Source organism: Aricia agestis, chromosome 21, assembly GCF_905147365.1.
Source record: "Aricia agestis chromosome 21, ilAriAges1.1, whole genome shotgun sequence".
NCBI classification, from domain to species: Eukaryota; Metazoa; Arthropoda; class Insecta; order Lepidoptera; family Lycaenidae; genus Aricia; species Aricia agestis.
In genome coordinates this window covers 2,041,178-2,061,880 of record NC_056426.1, presented here as the reverse complement: position 1 = coordinate 2,061,880, position 20,703 = coordinate 2,041,178, and the positions used below count along the sequence as shown (strand labels likewise).

Sequence of the window (20,703 nt, the reverse complement as noted above, 5' to 3'; positions counted from 1 at the left end):
GATGACACTTTTGGTTTCTTTTATCATATCTACAAAGGGATCCTCAAACAAATTGAACATACTTAAAAAACCTCTACTTGTTGCATTGTTTTTCGGATATTTCAAATTTTCGTAAGTTTGAATCGTATTTATATTTTCGTTCGAGTTATCAATACTTCTTCTTGTCCTTTTCCTTTTCTTATGAATTCGTTTTCTACGGTTCTTTCTCATTTTCTTACGTGATTCTTTTGGTTTGACTGTGGAAGTAGTCGTCGTTGTTGTCGTGTTAAATATAATGATTGGTCTCCAATCAGTTGGTTCTGGAAATAAAGGCTGAAGAGGCATATCAGCATCATTGTCACTAAAGACTGTAAAGTTTCTTCTGATGTTATTCCTACTATACGGGTGCAATCTGGTATTCGGTCTGTAGTAAACTGTGTTCGGATTAACGAAGTATCTTATCCTAGGATAGTAGTATGTGTTCGGATAGTTGTGTTTATACTTTTTCGTTTTCACATAATCCTGAAAATCCTTATTGTGCTTAAGTCTATTTAGATCGATTTTGTATTCTACGTATTTCTTTGGTCTGTTTCTTTGGCCTTTTCTAGTCATCTTTCTCTGAGCTATATGTCTTGGTTGAGGTACTAAAAACTCTCGGGGTTTCTTTAACTCCTCTTCAACGCTCTTAGCGGTGGTCAGATCTGAGTTCCGTCCGCGGAAGGTATCGGGCATAGCGTCGAAGAACACGCTGGCTATTGGGTCGACGACACTTTTGATCTTACTAACGATCGGTTCAAAATATTTGAGCAGTTTGGACTTACCATCCCACCGTTCGGCTGCTCGGGTGGAGTTTAGGACTGTGGGCGCCTGTTGCGACTGCTGAGCGCTCGCGTCATGAGACTGAAGCATCTCGTTGGCATGCGTGGCCAATCCGGTCGGACTGTACATTTCCGGTGATGCGAACTGGGGGCTCACTCCGCTTATGGAGTATGCGTGCGATGAGGCGCTTGGGAAATCGATCGGGTATTGCGAATAAAGGTAAGGGTTCTGTAAGCCGTAGCTGAAAACCAAATAAAGAAAGCGTGAGTGGACTGAAATACCATACTAAGTCCAATTTTAGTCCAGTCCGGTTGCTCAGTTCAGTCGCACGCCAGTCACTTTCAGTGTAGGTTGGTGTTCAATTGAATCAAAGTCCAGTCCCATTAATATTCTTCAGTCATGTCATCACAGTAGTCACTTAGTCAAGTCTCTTATATTTTTTTCTTGATTTTCTTATCAAAATATCTAGTCTTCTTACTCATCCAATGTTCAAGAATTCAATTCTTCCATCTCAATTTAGTCAAAAGTCCAGTCTTATTCATTAGCAATCAATGTTCGTCAAATCATGAGTCATTTCCAGTTCAGTCACACAAGTCCAGTTAAGGTCAATCAAAAATTTTTTGTAGAAAAAAATGCTATTATTCCGTCTAAAATAATTTTATTACCTAATTTTTGAGTAACGAAAAATAGCAAAGAGGACATTGGGATCTAATAGTGCACAAAATAAACAAACATTTAATTAACGTTAACGAAAATTTCTTCATAAAATAACGTATTGCAGTAGAAAGTCTGTATGACAAATACGAATTAGAGCAATTATTTCTAGTTTCGAGATATTTATGTCAGAAATGCGGAGAAATTGCATGTATAATTCATGCTCGCGTGTAACTCAGTAAAAAGTACGACATGCGATCGTTACTACACGCACTACCGTTCAATAAATATTCAGTTTCCTAGCAAATTGTATTGTAAATTAGCACTAGGAAGTTCTATCGGTGACGACTTTATTTCGTGAATCCAATTAAAATGTGCCTATGACATGTCGGAAAAAATTAATTACTATATTTTGTATTTAACTAAAGTTGCCATCAACTTCGTTGAACAGAAATTTGTGCATAAATCGTACAATTTATCTAGATGAAAACCATTATATGTACGTTTTCGAGATTTAAAGAATTTTCGTACACAATTTCTTCAAAGAAAAGAGTCACAGAAAGACAGACGGACAGATAAATAGATAAACACTCTTTCACATATTTTATAACATTAGTAGATAGGATAGGTTTGGTTGTACAAACAATTTATTAATAAATATATTACTCTAATAAATCAAGGAAATAAGTAAACAAGTCATATTGAATAATAAATTAACAAAAATAACCCAGAAATAATAAATTTCACAGTAATCTGGGTTCAGATCTCATTGTTTTGTATTTTTCCTGAATTAGGAGATTGCATGGATATCTGATAAAATCCCTAAACCACTGATTGTGAAAGAATTAAAAGATTTAATACAGGTTTACGAAAATGTTTTGAATTTTGTAAAATATAATAACGCTTCGAATCTTTAAAATGTAACACGTTTTTAATATCGAGAATAACACACGGGGAGAATACTAAATACACTCATAAAAATCGTTGAATTTTTTATTACATACAATTTACATTTAAAATAACGTTCCCGACAGAATTACTAAGCACATATTAACGTCTCCCCAATGTCCCCTTAGGTAATTTTATTAGTTGGGTCAGAGAGAAATAATTTAAGGACTCGAGTTTAGCAGCAGTTGCTAATGCTATTAATTAAAACGAAAATTACGCAGGTATCATGTGACCCCTAGAATATATTAACTGTCAACATTTTATGTTTGTAATATTAAATCGTTTTTACTTGTACCTCAACCAAGCATTTACCCTATAATTCCTTGATTAAGAATATTAATCTATTTCTAGTTTGTCACATTTTTTTAGGATCTTGCTAAAATTCTAAGGCATGTAAGTGCTGCTAAAATTTTGTGTCATATCGAAAATACTGCTAAAAGTGTCATATCGAAAATGTTGTTAAACTTATGTTAAATATAAAAATATGTAGCTTGCAACTTGCAAAAGTTTTGTGTCGTATTGAATATGTTGCTAAAGTTTTGTATCATGTCGAAAATGTTGCTTAAACTACATTGTTGTAAAATGTTGCCAAAATTATGTATTATATTGAAAAGTGAAAACATTGAAAATAAAATTAAGTTTGTCATTTTAATTTTTTTCTAAAATTACTTTCTTCTTAAATGTTGCTAAAATTCTGTGTCATAGTAGTGTATTTTATTGTTTATTGTTAAAATGTTATTGTTCATTGTTAAAATGCTATAAATGTTGCTACCTTAAATGTTGCTAAAATTCTGTGTCATAGTAGTGTAGCTTAAAATTTTATTTTGAAATGTTATTGTTCAATGTTAAAATGTTATTGTTCATTGTTTAAATGTTATAAACGTTGCTGTACTCACCCAGAGCCGTAACTCTCGTAGAGTTTCTTCAAGGCCATGCCGACTGTGACGATCAGAGCCAACTTGCTGGCCATGAAAGCCTTCAGAGTGATCACGGTGACCATCCCCAAGCCGAAGATGACGATGCCTGTTGACTTCATGCCGAAGAGAAGAGGCACTAAAGCTTGGAAGACTTTCCTCTTCACTCTCCGTCTTCTTCCTGAAATTGAGAGGGGAGATTTTGAGCAAGATGTTTTTGGATTCGTCGTGAACGAAATTTTCCGTAACTTTGATCCTAATATCATTTCCTTGCAATTTGGGAAGGAGGTTTTAAGCATCATGTTACTTGATTCGTCATCAACAATGTATAGCAACGGAATATTGCTATTGCTATAAATTGTTAAATAAGCTGAATTCTGAGCATCACGTTTCTTGATTCGTCGTCAACAAAATTTACAGTAATGTTGATCTTGGCATCTTCTATTACTAATGCTAGTTGCAAAAGGCTTTGATGTCTAAAATAGCAAATTTAAAGCGATAACTGTGTAATAGTAAAACATTAAACAGATAACCTAAGACAATAGTTTTATAGCTGTAGCTTTAAAATGAAGTCTTTGAGAGTATAAATAATATTTAAAAAGAATTCAAAAATGTTAAAAAACTGTCGCTTACAATATTAACTTGAACTATAATATTAATGCACAAAATAAAAAATAATATCATACTCTACAGTTAAATATATGTGTGTCTTAGCTACGTATTTCAACTGTAAAAATATATTCCCAACTAGGTTATAAAATAAATAACAATAGATGTCGACCCAAAATATTAAAATTCATATTTATATTTTCATTCTACGCGTCTCTCTACGTATTATATTTCCACTTTTACTGTTTTATCGAAATAAAATCTAGGATTTCATTTAGTTTTTAATCTAGAATATAAGGCTGTATAGTATGAGTTTTACAGCTGACCCAAAAATTTCTGTTTTACAACCTACAGTTTTTCACATTGACATACCATACAAGAGATGTCGCACAATAAAATATCGGAAAATTGTGATGTATATGGGTTATAAAAACCTTAATTTATGAACCTTCAACGTTTTATTGGAATGTTATGTCCAATAAAGTTCTTGCAAAGAAAAAACTGATCAGATGAGTTACAATTGCGTTTACGATCCATTTCATGTCACAATTTCTACCTTAATTTGGCCTTAATATTCACGTTAAAGTGTTGAGTGCGCACTTCTTATAGCAAGTTACTATTTGCCATAAAGCACCACAAGTGTCAAAAATTAAAAAGTTTTCTAGTAGTATAAAGTGTTTGTATATTAAGGGGGCGACTAACCCTAAATTTTCGATTTTATAATTCATTTTTATACTTGAAAATAAGCCTTAAATTGTTTCATTTTCTGAAATTAGATACTACATTATATTTCTAAAAATTCAATCTGAGCGAAAACACGATAAGTATCTTAAAATTTTCTGGATACAAAAAATCACAAAAATGCATGTAATTTTCACGAATTTTTCATTTATTGCCATAACAGCGCATTGAACTAAGTTAATATTTAACAACATTGTATAAAATTCTATCATTGAGAAACCGACCGAACGGATTTTTAAAATGTTGTATATTTATCGAGTTATTGAGAAAAAACTAATTTGGCGATGAATCCGCGTCGTCCTTTTTCACCTGGAATATGAAAGACGGGCTTGAGTGTGAAGAGAGAAGGATGATGTTTGATTTTTTGAGTTAGTCACCCTCCACCCTCTTAATATGTTTTTAAGGGAAACTTTTTTTATGTCACACACCTCATAACTCTATGCAAAGTTTGCTTGTCCTTGTTTAGCATATAAGAAAAATCACACGATAGACGAAGACAGCTCGCTTAAAATCGTTATCAGTACGGTATATTATGCTGCTTAAATGTATTAGTAAGAAGAAAAATATATCTGTTAATTGATTAGTATATTTAACAAGGTGGATAATATCATCCTCCATCCATCATCCATTTAACTAATAAGTAAATCAGAAATTACTAAACAAAATATGCAACTTCCACGGTTACGATACGTCAATGTCGGTAAAAACTCGTAAACACGGAGTCAACAGTAAAGTTTTGATTTAATTTTTCCGGAATTCGTGAAAAATTCACAAATTTTTCGGAAAAATTAGTGTTATACGGGTGCGTTATAAATTCATAACAAACGCGAGTTGGTTTGTTTGTGTGTTTTTAAACCTTAAACCTTAAATGTGAAAAATTAAAATGTTTTCCAGATTTCAACAATTTTCTAGTCGTGTGTTTTTAAAGTATTTATTAGACGTAAATTACTTTGGTTTATCTTAAAATATAATTACGTAGACCGAAAATTTAATCTATATATATATAAAACTGACTGACTGATTGACATAGTGATCTATCAACGCACAGCCCAAACCACTGGACGGATCGGGCTGAAATTTGGCATACAGGTAGATGTTATAACGTAGGCATCCGCTAAGAAAGGATTTTGATAAATTTCAACCCCAAGGGGTTCAAATAGGGGATGAAAGTTTGTATATAATAATACTTCTTATCGCGAGGGAAGCCGCGGGCAAAAGCTCATAGTATATATTATATACTATGTCAATCCTGAGCAAAAACTGTTCTGTATCTTGTTTGGTAGATGTTTTCCCTTTAATATAGGACTTTATTAGATACACAAAAGGGCACATAGTATTTTGTACGCGATATTACATTTATCACAATATATTTTATTGTTTCATACCATTGCAATGCAAGTAACGTAGGGACAGGGTCTGAGAAATCATCAAAATGTCTCCAATCTCAGTGCCCCAATTTGTTTGTGCCCCAAAACGTGACTTGTTGTCGTGCTCTAAATTTCTGCCAAAAAAGAGAATTCTTAGGAACCCTATTGCAGTATACGATGTATCGCTAGTATTTTTTTACTCAGGCAAGATATCAGGCGCAGAACTGACTTTTAACCGAGCTTACTTGTCATACAATCAGGTGATCAGCCTGCACTGTCCTAACCAAACATGGAAATAACATGTTTCCAACGCGGGAATTGAACCCAACGCCGAGTCAAGAGCCACAGCACTGGACCACAGAAGCGAAGGAGGAGCAGTAATAAACCTAGTGCAAGTAGACCTTAGCTTATTAGTTTATTTGTAAGTATGCTCGTATGATCCCATCCTTATCCTTGAAAACATTGCATCCCAATTTATCGTTTTATGCTCAATTCTCGTCGAATCATATACTTTTATAGACAGCGATTGACGAGTTACAGGCCTCAGCCTACATTTTATTACATACATAAAAACATAATAAACACAAAATCATAAAATCTTAGAATCTATATTATATCTTATTATTAGCTATTATATATGTATGTAAATAGTGTTGATATTATTATATAAGAATAGGGTTGTGCATTCGAATTATGGAACAATTTTTTTACGTTATAAAAATGCTACAAATGAAGAAATTACCATCGGAATTTCGAATCAATTTTAGGCGAGGCCTTAGTATATATTCCTATGGTGCTGCGCAGACGACAGTCTATCCGTGACGCACTTTTAAGTCTGTGGAAATAGAACCTATGCAATTTTATGCAGTAAGTAGTAACGCACACGACGCACAGCGCAGACGTTTGCGTTACTGCATATAATAGGGATGATGACAAAGTCAAAGATTAGCGAATTTTGTTAATAAAATAAAGAAATCACGGTAAAAAATATGTGTTCCCAAAATTTCAGCTTGATAGCATTTGTTTTTTTTTTTGTTATGCGCCTTCAAAGTTGGATATTCAAGTCGAATTTTTTTTAAATTAAATTTCTTAATATTTGTATACAATTCGATAACTTATGCAATTAAAAGCAACTTTTGTTATGAAACCACTTTCATAAACGCAATATTTAATATACCTGTCGAACAAAGTTGTCTCCCGATGCGTACAAACTACGAAAGACTGATGTCATACTTTCGTAGCACTTTGTATGGAGCGTTTCGGGCAGGTCTTTTTATGAGATATTTGAATTGTTATATCTTGGTGAATTTTTAAGCTATCAGAGTTATTCTTTCAACGATGTCTCTATTTTTTAAGTGTCTTTCAATTACCGAGAAGAAGAAAAAATAGACATCATGCCTATTGCATAGGTTCTATTTCCACGGACTAAAAAGTGCGTCACGGATAGTCTGTCGTCTGCGCTGCGCCTAAATGTTATTCCCAAATCCCAAGGCATGGCCCTTGATAGGATTATTGTGGCAAACCTGTCCGTGCTTAACGATTTACGTTTTACGATTTTGTTGTGTGTTCAGCCCTGCGGATTTGAGCCTTTATGATAACGGCTATTTTAATTTTATGAACAGCAACACTGGTGTTATATTGATATAGATTATAGAGCCTTACTTTAATAAATATGATTCATCACAACTAGTTTTTGGAGGCAGCTCCGCCTAATATACCCTATTTTCTGGACGGAGTTGGCTAACAAAAAAAAATCCGGGAAAAGTTGTATTTTTGTCAAAGGCCTGAGCAAGAGAGATGTCACTATCAGTAACACTGCGTGGTAAAAAGAGACGTGTGATACATGACAGCAGCACTCTTTTTTGACGTCCAGTCGGCACGTGCCGCACGTTGACAATTTAATCTCATAGAATTCATGTTCAATCATGCTTGTGTAAGTGTATACGTACACATATTTTTCACACAGATGAAAACCAATTTTGGTTTCGTTTGACAGCTCGAGATTGTTGCTCTATTCCGCTAGGTAAATTAACTTTATGGTTCCTATGGCTTGTCCCTGTGCCCTTTCCGGGGACTCAAAGATTTCATAGTGGCTCCCACGCCAGTTTCGGTGACGGTGGCCAGCTTGATTGAAACTAGGCCAGCTATGCGGGAATCCAAACTAATATTATAAATACGAAAGTGTGTCTGTCTGTGTGTTCACGGTCAAACCGCTAAACCGATTTTGCTGAAATTTGGTATGAAGATACTTTGAGTCCCGGGAAAGGACATACAATACTTTTTGTCCCGGAGAAATGTACGGTTCTAGCACAATAAACTAGTTTTCGCATGCAACGGAGTTGCGGGCGTCATCTAGTAATTTATAGTGCCCAAGTATGTACGCTTTGCAGAAGCGCACTCTCTTTTCCTTTTACTCTCGTACCCTAGTATGTGATCAGCCTGCATTATTCTAACTTGGTAAATTTTGGAAATCGAAGCCATGACCTTTCAGCTAACACTTGTTACTATTAGACCACGGAGACTTGGTCAAGACTTTATCGCGGTTTTCACGCCGGTTTTCTGTGAGAACGTGGTATTTCTCCGGTCGAGCCGGCCCATTCGTGCCGAAGCATGGCTCTCCCACATATAAACGTGGTTTGTGAATTAACATAGTAACTTGTATTTATATGTAGGTACTTAGCTGATGTGTTATCATCATTCATCAGTCAGTCAAGGTTTTTTATGTTATGTGGATGTGTTATCAGCTGTCAGGCAAGGTGTGACGCGAGCCCTCACATAGCTCGACATTTAGCTAGTATAAACTATTTTTCTGAACGCGGGCAAAATCAACTTTATACAGTGTGTAACAAAAATAAGTGATAATACTTTAGGGTGTGTACGTGTTCCTTGTAGAGAGTTTACTGTGAAAGTAGAAGCGCTGAAAGACCAAATTTTTTTTTCACTTTTGTATGGGAAAGGTCCCGAGCGTCACGAGTTTCCCCATACAAAAGTGAAAAAAATGGTCTTTCAGCGCTGCTACTTTCACAGTGAACTCTCTACAAGAAACACGTACACTTCCTAAAGTATTATCACTTATTTTTGTTACACCCTGTATATTTTTCACTCAACAAAGGACAATGGTAAACCTGATCCCTCTACAATTTCCACTGAAAACTAGCGTCTGAGTGTTGTTTCGTGTATGTCTGAGTTGTCTAGTCACTTTATTAAATGACTAAATGGAGATATAGAGGGAATGAACTTTGAAACTCTGTTTTGGAATTAAACTTCTGATCAACAATTAGATAAAGGGCTATGTAATGGTTTGTTATGAAAACATTGTGACTATAATCAAAATGTCGAGACTGGGCATAGAATTAATAATGTTTTATAATTATTTGTGTGAAGTTTTATGCCTCGACTCGCCGTTTGGATGTATAAATATGGCATTTCGAATTATATGGCCATTTGGATTTGAAAGCCAACTGACGCTGACGACTAGATAAACTCCTGTTAAAACCCTTCAAGCCCCGGCATTAATATTAATGTTTCATAGAACGTGAATCAATCATAAAACATTTTAAAAGTGTTCCTCATTTCGAAAGCAATTTTCTCCGTGTTATTAACAGAAAACATTTCAAGAAGTGCCTTAACTTAAATTCGATTGCGGCAATTCTCGTTATTGCTATACAAAATTAGCAGGCGTAATGAAATTTGCATTTTTATTTACTTTATAAACGAGAGGAATGATGCCCAAAGAAGAAGAGGAATATTTATGTTGGTGATAAAAAATTATGTATGTGATAAAAGATATTGGAGAATTAGTTATATACTTATATAATATACAGGATGCAATTAAACCTACCTGCCAAATTTTTTTTGGGGCTTAGGTATCATTAGGTGAGTCCATTAAACCAAAAAAATGGGGTGTTAATTTTTTTACAATAACATATTTTATCCCAAAAAAAATCGATGCACAATGGTCACTTCATAAGTTCGCGCCGCACAGCTGATATCCAGTCGAAAGACCGGTTATGCGTAGAGGTAAAGCGGGGGTGACGCGCGGGGTAGGGAGGCGGGAGGCCCGCCGTGCCGGTCACCGGCGACCGTTTAGTAGTAGTTGTAGAGCTAACACGTAATTATTTTGTTCGTCACGGCCCCCCCGGCCCCCGCGCTTTAATTAGTGTCTGTTACAATGTACCCTAACCACGATCGAGTGTTATGAAATGTGGAGGCATAGGTGGAGGTGCTACATTTTGAGTGGCGAAAGTTAACGCGGAACCCACAGACTGTACAAGCAAGAAAGCAACAGCTGATTGATGATTCTCGAATGCAGCAGCTGTACCCTGAATCTGAATCGCGAAACAATCAAAGAGTCGGATTATGGACAGTTCGCACATCTCAACACCTGCGCACGCCTAGCCAGCCTCGAAGACAAGGGCGTCGCCAGGGGGGGGCAGGGAGGGGCAGCTGCCCCCCCCTAGAGACTCTAAAAAACGTTGCCAAATATAATGCAAAAGCAACGACCACTATAATATTAAAATCTGGTAATAGATGTCAGGCTCGTAGTACAAGTGAAAAGTTTCATGTGCTGTCGACTTTACCCACAATTCATACCTACTTTTCTCATTTATAGAGAGTGAGTAAAGTATGAATTGTAGACTGTAGTAGGTAAAGTCAACTTGCCCCCCCCCCTGCGCCATCGGCTGGCGACGCCCTTGCTCGAAGACATGCCTCTGACGAGGTTAAAAGTGACAAAGTTGTGCTTAACAAACTTTCAAAGTCTTAGAGCTGGCGCGCACTACGACTTTTTGCCGCGCGATTATTTTGCCGACCGACAAAAATTCAAATAAAAAGTCACTTTACGACATACGCTATAGGTTTCATTTCACTCTACGCCACTAAAAAGCAGGGGCGGCATGAGTTGCTAGATCAATGTCGGTAGAAAATGAAATCTACAGCCTATGTCATAAAGTAAAAATAAAATAATCGCGCGGCAAAAAGTCGTAGTGCGCGCCAGCTCTTAAAGACAATGTGCAAAACGCGCTAGACTCTGCTTAGAGCAAAACGGATTGCAGTTTGAACTATGTTAAGTGTAGACAAGATGGAAGTAAATAAGATTTAGAGGTGGGTTGTTTTGATTTTTAATTAGTTGTACTGTGTACATAAGTTAATTGAATTTTATAAATACGCCTAAATGCAAAGGATGTGGTTTAGATTTATTATAAAGTTCTAAAGTGCTTATTTTTCGTAATTAAAAAGTTGTAATTTTCCATTCTTTTGATGTGTATAAATTAATTTTATTCTAAACATACCTGTCTACGTCCTTTACATTTGACGATCGTAAGTCCGTCAAAGTATGAAGGGAAAATTCGCAACTTTTGATAATAACAAGAATGCAGTGACGGATTAGCCCTTAATCAAATTAAGCCATCACGTCTGAGGGGGCACCAGAAGAGTAAAGGTTCAAAGACCGATTCTAGTTGAGATACGGATAGGGGGGGGCCCACAGGCATGGATTGCTTAGGGCATCAAGTAGTCTTAATCCGTCACTGCAAGAATGTCAATGGAAGGGCGGGGCGGGGCCGGGCAGCGCATGTGTCCATTTTTTGTGGTGTTTGGTAGGATAACTTTCGGAGGCTATTTCTCAAAATTTTAGTACTGAGTGATTATAAAAGAAGAAATACGTGTATTTTTATTTTTAACAAGGATCAATATATCCAAATTTGGCAGGAAGGTTAAATTGCACCCTGTATTATAAAGTACTGAACCGTGTAAAGGCGGCCATTAAATATTAAATCCATTAAAGTAGACAAAAATAAAATCTATTATAAAAGTAGTTGCATGAAAAAGTGACAAAATCCATTACATTAGATAAAAATAAAATAGAAAAGTGACAAAATAATGAGAAGTCTCAAAATCGACAAATAAACAAAATTGTGCGCCAATGTAGACTGTCATGCAAAATATTATTATAGTAGGTCCTTTGGTTAACGTGTACGGTATAGAGGTGTGAATTAAGAAAGCAACCAAAATTAGTAGAAATTAGGCAATTTAGTAGAAATAAGGCAATTTAGTAGAAATTAGGCAATTTAGTAGAAACGCTTACTAATTTGTATTTTCTTTGACTTGTCGTCGACGACTTCCTCGTCTTCTTTTTTAGATTTCTTCGGAACCGCTTCCGAAACATCTGAAAAGGACAGAATTAAAAATTATTTAAATATCACAACAGAGACTTGGGTATGAAAAAAAATTTGGCTGACTCTCAGACCATATTGATAAGCAGACAGAATTTTATGAAAATAGGTGTAGTGTTTCAAAAAAGTATGGCAACAAACACCGCAACATAAAATTTTATAAAAAGTACCCACTAATTTTTTTTTTTTTTTTTTAAATGAAATAAGGGGGCAAACGAGCAAACGGGTCACCTGATGGAAAGCAACTTCCGTCGCCCATGGACACCCTCAGCACCAGAAGAGCTGTAGGTGCGTTGCCTTTTAAGAGGGAATAGAGTAATAGGGGAGAGATGGGAAGGGAAGGGAAGGGAATAGTAGAGGGTAGGGAAGGGGATTGGGCCTCCGGTAAATTCACTCACTCTGCGAAACACAGCGCAAGCGCTGTTTCACGCCGGTTTTCTGTGAGAACGTGGTATTTCTCCGGTCGAGCCGGCCCATTCGTGCCAAAGCATGGCTCTCCCACGTATAAAAAATATCAAACAATAATTTTATTATATCGAGACATAACTTTTCAATGAAGCTATATACTGTTGGTAACTTGGTAGGTTATATACCAAGATTTTAGATGTTCTGAGGTTATATCCATCTCTACTAATATTATAAATGCGAAAATGTATCTGTCTGTCTATCACTCTTGTATTACCTCTTTATACTTAAACCACTGAACCGATTTAGATGAAATTTGGTATGGAGCATAAAGTTAATATAGGTAGATAGGTAGGCTACCTAGCGGAATAGAGCAACAATCTCGAGCTGTCAAACGGAACCGAAATTATTGGTTTTCGTCTGTGTAAAAAATATGTGTACGTATACACTTACACAAGCATGATTGAACATGATTTCTACGAGATTAAATTGTCAGTGTCGTGCGACACGTGCCGACTGGACGTCAAAAAAGAGTGCTGCTGTCAAGTATCACACGTCTCTTTTCACCACGCAGTGTTACTGATAGTGACATCTCTCTTGCTCAGGCCTTTGTTTCTCTATTCCAAATTCCACTAGGTATATTAACTTTATGGCATGGAGATATTTTAAGTCCCGGGAAAGGGCCAGGATAGTTTTTACCGAAATCTCACACGCTATAAATCTGTTTACGCGCAACGGAGATGCGGCTGTCATATTTTAGACTAACATAATAACAAATTTTCAATTCGAACCAGTAGTTTTCGAGATAAGTGCGCTCAAACAAACTCTTCAACTTTATAATATAACGAGCTTTTGCCCGCGGCTTCGCTCGCGTTAAGAAGTATTATTATATAGAAACTTTCATCCCCTATTTGAACCCCTTGGGGTTGGAATTTATCAAAATCTTTCTTAGCGGATGCCTACGTCATAACTACCTGCATGCCAAATTTCAGCCCGATCGGTCCAGTGGTTTGGGCTGTGCGTTGATAGATCACTATGTCAATCAGTCACTCACCTTTGAGTTTTATATATATAGAAGTAAAGATTACTGTAGCAGAATAAGAGTACCTACGGCTTGTCTCGATTGATTTTTATGAATAGTAATGAGAGTTCTAATATATTTACAATCAACAACGTCGTTGTACAAGTCGATCACAATATAGATACAGCCTTACGACGACATTAAATTTTATAGACTGCACAGACTTGAACTTAGTAGACACGGCATACAAAATAATAACCCCCACAACAGTTTCGGTGACGGTGGCCGGTTTCATTCAAACCAAGTCAGTTCGAGGGAGTAATTTTAAAGTGTCCAAGTGTGTGCGCAGTACACAAGAGCACTCTCTATTCCTTTACTTTCATAACCTAGTGGGACGGAAGACTGACACGACTGTCGAGAGATCAGGCGCAGGACCTACTTTTCACATGTCCATTTTCATGCGGGAATCGAACCCACGACCTCCGAGTCAAGAGCCAGGCTCTAAGGACCAGGACCACGGAGGCCTCATGAGAACATACTGCAATACTGTCCACAGATGCACCAATGTGTCGTTATGGTGAGCAAGGCGACAGAAATTAACATTTATTTATTTACGACTTACAAATTCTATCATAACATTTAAATCTAAAACAATAGAATGAGAGTAACATACACTAATATACCCGAAATTTTCCGTTTTCATAAGCATTTATTTATATTATAGCGAATAGGCCGTTATAACATAAAAATAAACGCGCCATTAGTATTTCTAGGGAGAGAGAAAATGAGGTTCATATTATTTTCATTATTTTCCATAGCTTTTATTACCTATTTCGGTGGCTATAATACCTAGAATTTATAATATTATTCTATTAAATTGTTTTTCATGCAAAATATAGACGGGTACACAAGAATATAGGAAAGAAAATGATTTGATTCGATCGATTAATATCATTTTAACCGAACCAACTATTCTTAGGACCAAATATATTTTTAACAATTAATTTGAATAATTTAACAAAAACTCAATTTTAATTTAATAAACATTTTGACATAAACTCCACACATTTGCTGTCTAAGTCTTCACTAAACTAAAGAAAATATCATTAAATATCTCTGGGTTCGGAGTAAAATGTAGTTTACTGATTTTTTAAATAATTTTTAGCATTTGACTTTAGGACGTTTGATAGAAGCGTATTTTAAAGATATTAATTAAAAAAAGTAATTAATTATCACTTTAGAATCGTGTCTATTATTTTCTAACTCTGCGACAATTTATAAATTCAGCGTGCAAGTATTTGAGTTATTTAAAAGGGAGAAAGGATAAAGAATCTTTCGTAAAATACTTTTTAATCCTCGGATACCCTTACTAAGTAAAATATTTTCACAACGTATACAAAGTTTGCTTGTCTGGCACATTGGTAAAGTCACATGATCGAGAAAGACAGGACTTTGAATATTTATACTCTTCGTATAGTATATCTTTGATAACAGTAGAGGTGTATATAACATACTAGATGAAGCCCTCAAATCCGTTGCGCCAAAAGTTTGACTAGTATGACCCACAATGTTTACATTTTGTAATACGTTTTATGCTTTGTTCAAACCTACGCGACCAGGCGACTGCGAAGCGGGAACGTCAAGTTGCGTCAAGTTGTCAAATGTGTGTTTTGAATCAAAACACACAAGTTGCGTCAAGTTGCGTCAAGCTGTCAAATGTGTGTTTTAGAATCAAAACACACATTTGACAACTTGACGCTCCCACTTCGCAGTCGCTTGGTCGCGTAGGTTTGAACAAAGCATTACGGAAAAACTACCACGCCTATTGATTTGTGCCTTAACATACTTACAGAGTAATTTTTATTTTAAATATGTAGATGTGTTATCATCAGTCAGTCAACGTTTTTTTATATGTAGATGTGTTATCAACTTATTATCGGTCAGTCAAGGTGTGACGACGCTAGCCCTCACAAAGCTCGGCTTTTAGCTAGTCTATATCTTAGATATAAAAATGGATTTTATATATATATATATATATATATATATATATATATATATATATATAAGTAAGTCTTGTAAGTCTTAGACATGACAAATGACATATATATATATATATATATATATATATATATATATATATATATATATATATATATATATATATATGTGTCATTTGTCATGTCTAAGACTTACAAAGTCTTGGATGTCTAGTAATTATTTGCATAGCAATCGAAAGATTTTAGTAGACAAAGGAGAGAATTAACTTTGACTCTGTAACGACTATGCTATTTTTAGTTTACGTTGTCGTTTAGTGAGCCTATGTCATACTTTTGAGCACTGATAACAATTGGGCATTGTTGGAATTGACTATTATTACCGACCGACCTTTTAAAGTAGTATTGAATGCAACACTAGTTAAACGTGGGAGAGCCATGCTTCGGCACGAATGGGCCGGCTCGACCGGAGAAATACCACGTTCTCACAGAAAACCGGCGTGAAACAGCGTTTGCGCTGTGTTTCGCTGAGTGCGTAAGTTTACCGGAGGCCCAATACCCTATTCCCTTCCCTACCCTCCCCTATTCCCTTCCCTTCCCATCCCTACCCTCCCCTCCTCTTAAAAGGCCGGCAACGCACCTGCAGCTCTTCTGATGCTGCGAGTGTCCATGGGCGACGGTAGTTCCATCAGGTGACCCGTTTGCTCGTTTGCCCCCTTATTTTAATTTAAAAAAAACACAATTTTTCTCGAGCAATTGAGTCTTTCGTCCCACAAAAGTTCTTCCTAGTGGGACGAATCGCTGGAAGCGAATTTTGAATTAATTTTGATTTGATTCATACCACTTTGAATAACATAATATAATAATATCTACATGGACGCTTCACACCACGTCAGTCTGGCCCCGTGCTAAGTACCTGAAGGACTTGTGTTACAGGTACCAGACAACGGAAATATATTTAATACTTTTATACTATACGAGCTTTTGCCCGCGGCTTCGCTCGCGTTAAGAAGTATTATAATATACAAACTTTCATCCCGTATTTGAACCCCTGGGGGTTGGAATTTATAAAAATCTTTTCTTAGCGGATGCCTACGTCATAACATCTACCTGCATGCCAAATTTCAGCCCGATCCGTCCAGTGGTTTGGGCTGTGCGTTGATAGATCACTATGTCAATCAGTCAGTCAGTCACCTTCGAGTTTTATATATATAGATATATATTTAAGATTTTTATTATATACACATATTTAATACACATCCAAGACCCAGGAAGTTTGAAAACTTTTTGTTCCGTCGGCGGGATTCGAACCCGCGACCCCCGGCTTGAGCTACCAACAGCCCACCAACTGAGCCACAGAGGTCGTCAAATTCTATTGTTTTCTGACAAACAACACAATAGACATAACTACCAGTAGTTCGACTGCAAAGAAACGGACAGGTTTCAATATCTGTCAAATTCGTCGGGTTTCACTAGGATTATGAACGGATTGTGCCTCGCGCTGGCTGATATAATTTATTTTTAAATATTTAAAATAAATATTTCAAAATTGGATTCTGCCAATTTTAATCGCATGTGCCAAAACACAAACAACAATACGACCAAAGAGGAACACGTCCAGCGAATATGTCATAGTTTTAAATTCGTAGGTAACAAGTTAACAACCCTAGCGACGATTTTCGTTATAATACGTCAAATTTAAAAATTTCCGGCATACTTTATAATTCTGTCTACTCTGCAAACAACATGGAATTGGCACAGAACAAGAAATATTATTTTTTATTGACGCCCGCAACTCCGCTGCGCCAAAATTCGTTTAGCCCTTCCCGTTTCTCAAAGTATCTTCATACATTCAACAAAATCGATTCAGAGGTTTGGGCGTAAAGACGTAACAGACAGACACACTTTCGCGCTTATAATATTAGTATGGATAGTGTTACTAGGTCACCTAGATAGTAATTAATAAGTATATTACCGGAAGTGTTCGCGTACAGTTGTTGTACTACTTGCTTACTCAACTGCCGTGAAATATTAGTTCAATGTTTTCATTAACGTTGTCAAGATGAGTAATAAGTACCGTGTTGCACTAAAGGAATGCCGGTAGACGTGAAACCGAAACAGCATAAGCAGACAAGTTGCGAGAAAAAAAATCGTATAAAATAAAATATATTTTTATTCAAAATGGGTATCATGATACACTTTTTGAATGTATGTATGTATATACTAAATGACGCTGGAAACTCCGATGCGCTTAAAATGGCGTGGTCACCGTAAGTACATTTTTTCGGGATAAAAAGTATCCTATGTCCTTTCTCGAGGCTTAAAGTATATCCATAACAAATTTCAGCAAAATCGGTTCAGTGGTTTGGGCATGTAGAGGTAACAGATAGACAGACACACTTTCGGATTTATAATATTAGTATGGATTTTTAAGGACAACGACGTAACAAACGCTTTCTTTTCAAGTAACAATTTCACTTCAAATACAATACTTTGAAAGTTTGAGCATTTCACTTTTGTCTAACGAAGACCAGACCTTAGGGGTCCAATTCTAGTTCCTCCGATCTTCATTCGATTACAAATGCTTGTGCGCGAACGTGACAGTAAGGATCAGATATTATAGCAACGTGACTCATATTTTCTAAATTAGCTATTTAAAATTGGAACAGGCAGCCCCACATCGCAAGTGACGAGTTAATTACATAATATTATTCATTTTTAAATGAGCTATTCAAAATTGGAAAAAGCGAGTCCAGCGAACCACTGGCAGCGAGTTAAATCAATGTAGGTATATCTTCTTGTGTAGTAAATAAAGTTCAGTTTTGAATGGGTCATTTAAAAATCGCATCGCCATTTGGCAATGCAATCTTACCTTAATCCTACGAATAATAAAAACTAAGGAAAAGTAACTCCGTCAAAAAACATGCTCCACAATACTTGTCAAAAAAGTGTACCTTAAGGTACAATTTCGTGCATCGCGACAGTCGTAAGCCGCGCGCGACCTACGACTGTCGTCGGCCGCTCGCGACAATAGTCATTGTATGAAAATGTATGGCACCGTTTCTAACTTTGACAGACGGCTTACGACTGTCATGATGCACGGAATTGTACCTTTAGGTACACATTTCAATACATTTGCAATATTTAGGTGACCTTGAGCGGTACTAGGCTGACGTTACATGACAGATCGAAAGGAACCAAATTTAAAACGGTAATAGTATGGGAGTTACGATTCCTTAGTTTTTATTATTCGTAGCCTTAATCGCTACAAGAGTCGAAATATAAGAATTGGACCTCTGGATAGACTAAAATATTGCTACTTCACCAGACCAAAATTGCGCTGGAAAATTCGATGTGCAAGAGAAAATGCAATATTGCCAACTTCTTAGATTTGAGGTGGAAAAATTCCTTTGACGCTCAAAGAAAACTTGCAAGTAGCTTTAGAGTGAGTCGAAAATGCTATTCGGACTTTAATACCTTTTTTTTTAGAATGGGGAAATGCGTGGGAGAGCCATGCTTCGGCACGAATGGGCCGGCTCGACCGGATAAATACCACGTTCTCACAGAAAACCGGCGTGAAACAGCGCTTGCGCTGTGTTTCGCCGAGTGAGTTTACCGGAGGCCCAATCCCCTACCCTATTCCCTTTCCTACCCTCCCCTATTCCCTTCCCTTCCCTACCCTCCCCTATTAAAAGGCCGGAAACGCACATGCAGCTCTTCTGATGCTGCGAGTGTCCATGGGCGACGGAAGTTGCTTTCCATCAGGTGACCCGTTTGCTCGTTTGCCCGCTTATTTCATAAAAAAAATGCTTTACACATCCCCGGCAAATTGGGGATATCGGCCGGGGTATGTGGGACTCCTGCTACCCACTAAAACCCCATGGTGCTCCACTCATCGCTTAAGGCAGAGTTGCCGGTACGATAGAACCTACTGCGACTCGGACTTTAATACCTAGATTTATACTAACTGTAAGAGTATAAGAATTAAAGCATTTATATAACAGTTACATAATATCTTAAATGATTAATTTCTTTCTCACTTTTTTGGTAAAAAGTGCGAGTTTCTTACGCCGGTTCTTCTCGCCGGGTTAGTTCCCGAACCGGTGGTGGGCACCAGTAGTATCAATATTTTGAAAGTATTTTTTAAAAATCTTTTCAGAAATAAAACATTTTTTTATATTAATAATTCGTGAAAAAGAAGGGAGATTTTTGAGAAGTGTGCGTAAAGTTTATTTTACATTTCTTTCCCATAATAAATGGTACACCATAATATTATATTGGAAAGCTATAGTACTAGATAGTATGTGACCCGGTAGACGTTATCCTGTATATTTTACTATTGATAAAATTTTTAAAAACTTTACGTAAGTGGAAGAAGTGGATAATTCACATTTTATAACAAATGAACAATTGTTTGATAAAGATTATCGAACAATTGTTCATTTGTTATAAAATGTTAATTATCCACTTCTTCCACTTACGTTTTCAAATTATATAGAGACAGGCCGCAGTGGAAGCAATTTTTCAGAACATGAAGAATTGTCCTTGAAGAATAAAGATCTTTTTAAGATCGTAAAATGTTCCTAAGCCCCGGAATTTTCTACCGCACATAAAAACCACAACTAAAGTTTGAAATGAACTGTCTCTTACAGTTTCCGGGCTATTAAAATCAAACGAAGGGAGTGTTTTTTTTTTTTATGAAATAAGGGGGCAAACGAGCAAACGGGTCACCTGATGGAAAGCAACTTCCGTCGCCCATGGACACTCGCAGCATCAGAACAGCTGCAGGTGCGTTGCCGGCCTTCTAAGGGGTAATAGGGGAGGGTAGGGAAGGGAATAGGGGAGGGTACGGGAAGAAATAGAGGAGGGTAGGGAAAGGAAAAGGGTAGGGGATTGGGCCTCCGGTAAACTCACTTACTCGGCGAAACACAGCGGAAGCGCTGTTTCACGCTGGTTTTCTGTGAGGACGTGGTATCTCTCCGGTCGAGCCGGCCCATTCGTGCCGAAGCATGGCTCTCCCACGTCAAAAAAAGTGTAACGCACTTGCGACTCCTTCGTTTTATTCATAACTAGATGTTC

The 20,703-nt window shown here is 36.6% G+C and overlaps 1 protein-coding gene across 1 annotated transcript in view; it reads right to left on the bottom strand.

Annotated features, from left to right (window-relative positions):
* Nucleotides 1-20,703, bottom strand: part of LOC121737870 — a 42,388-nt gene that overhangs the window by 1,025 nt on the left and 20,660 nt on the right. Inside the window, exons 2-4 of the mRNA XM_042129602.1 lie at nt 12,117-12,197; nt 3,297-3,495; nt 801-1,039 (exon numbers count right to left, since the gene is read on the bottom strand). Coding sequence (XP_041985536.1) covers nt 801-1,039; nt 3,297-3,495; nt 12,117-12,197 — 519 coding nt within the window. The remainder of the gene's footprint in view (nt 1-800; nt 1,040-3,296; nt 3,496-12,116; nt 12,198-20,703) is intronic.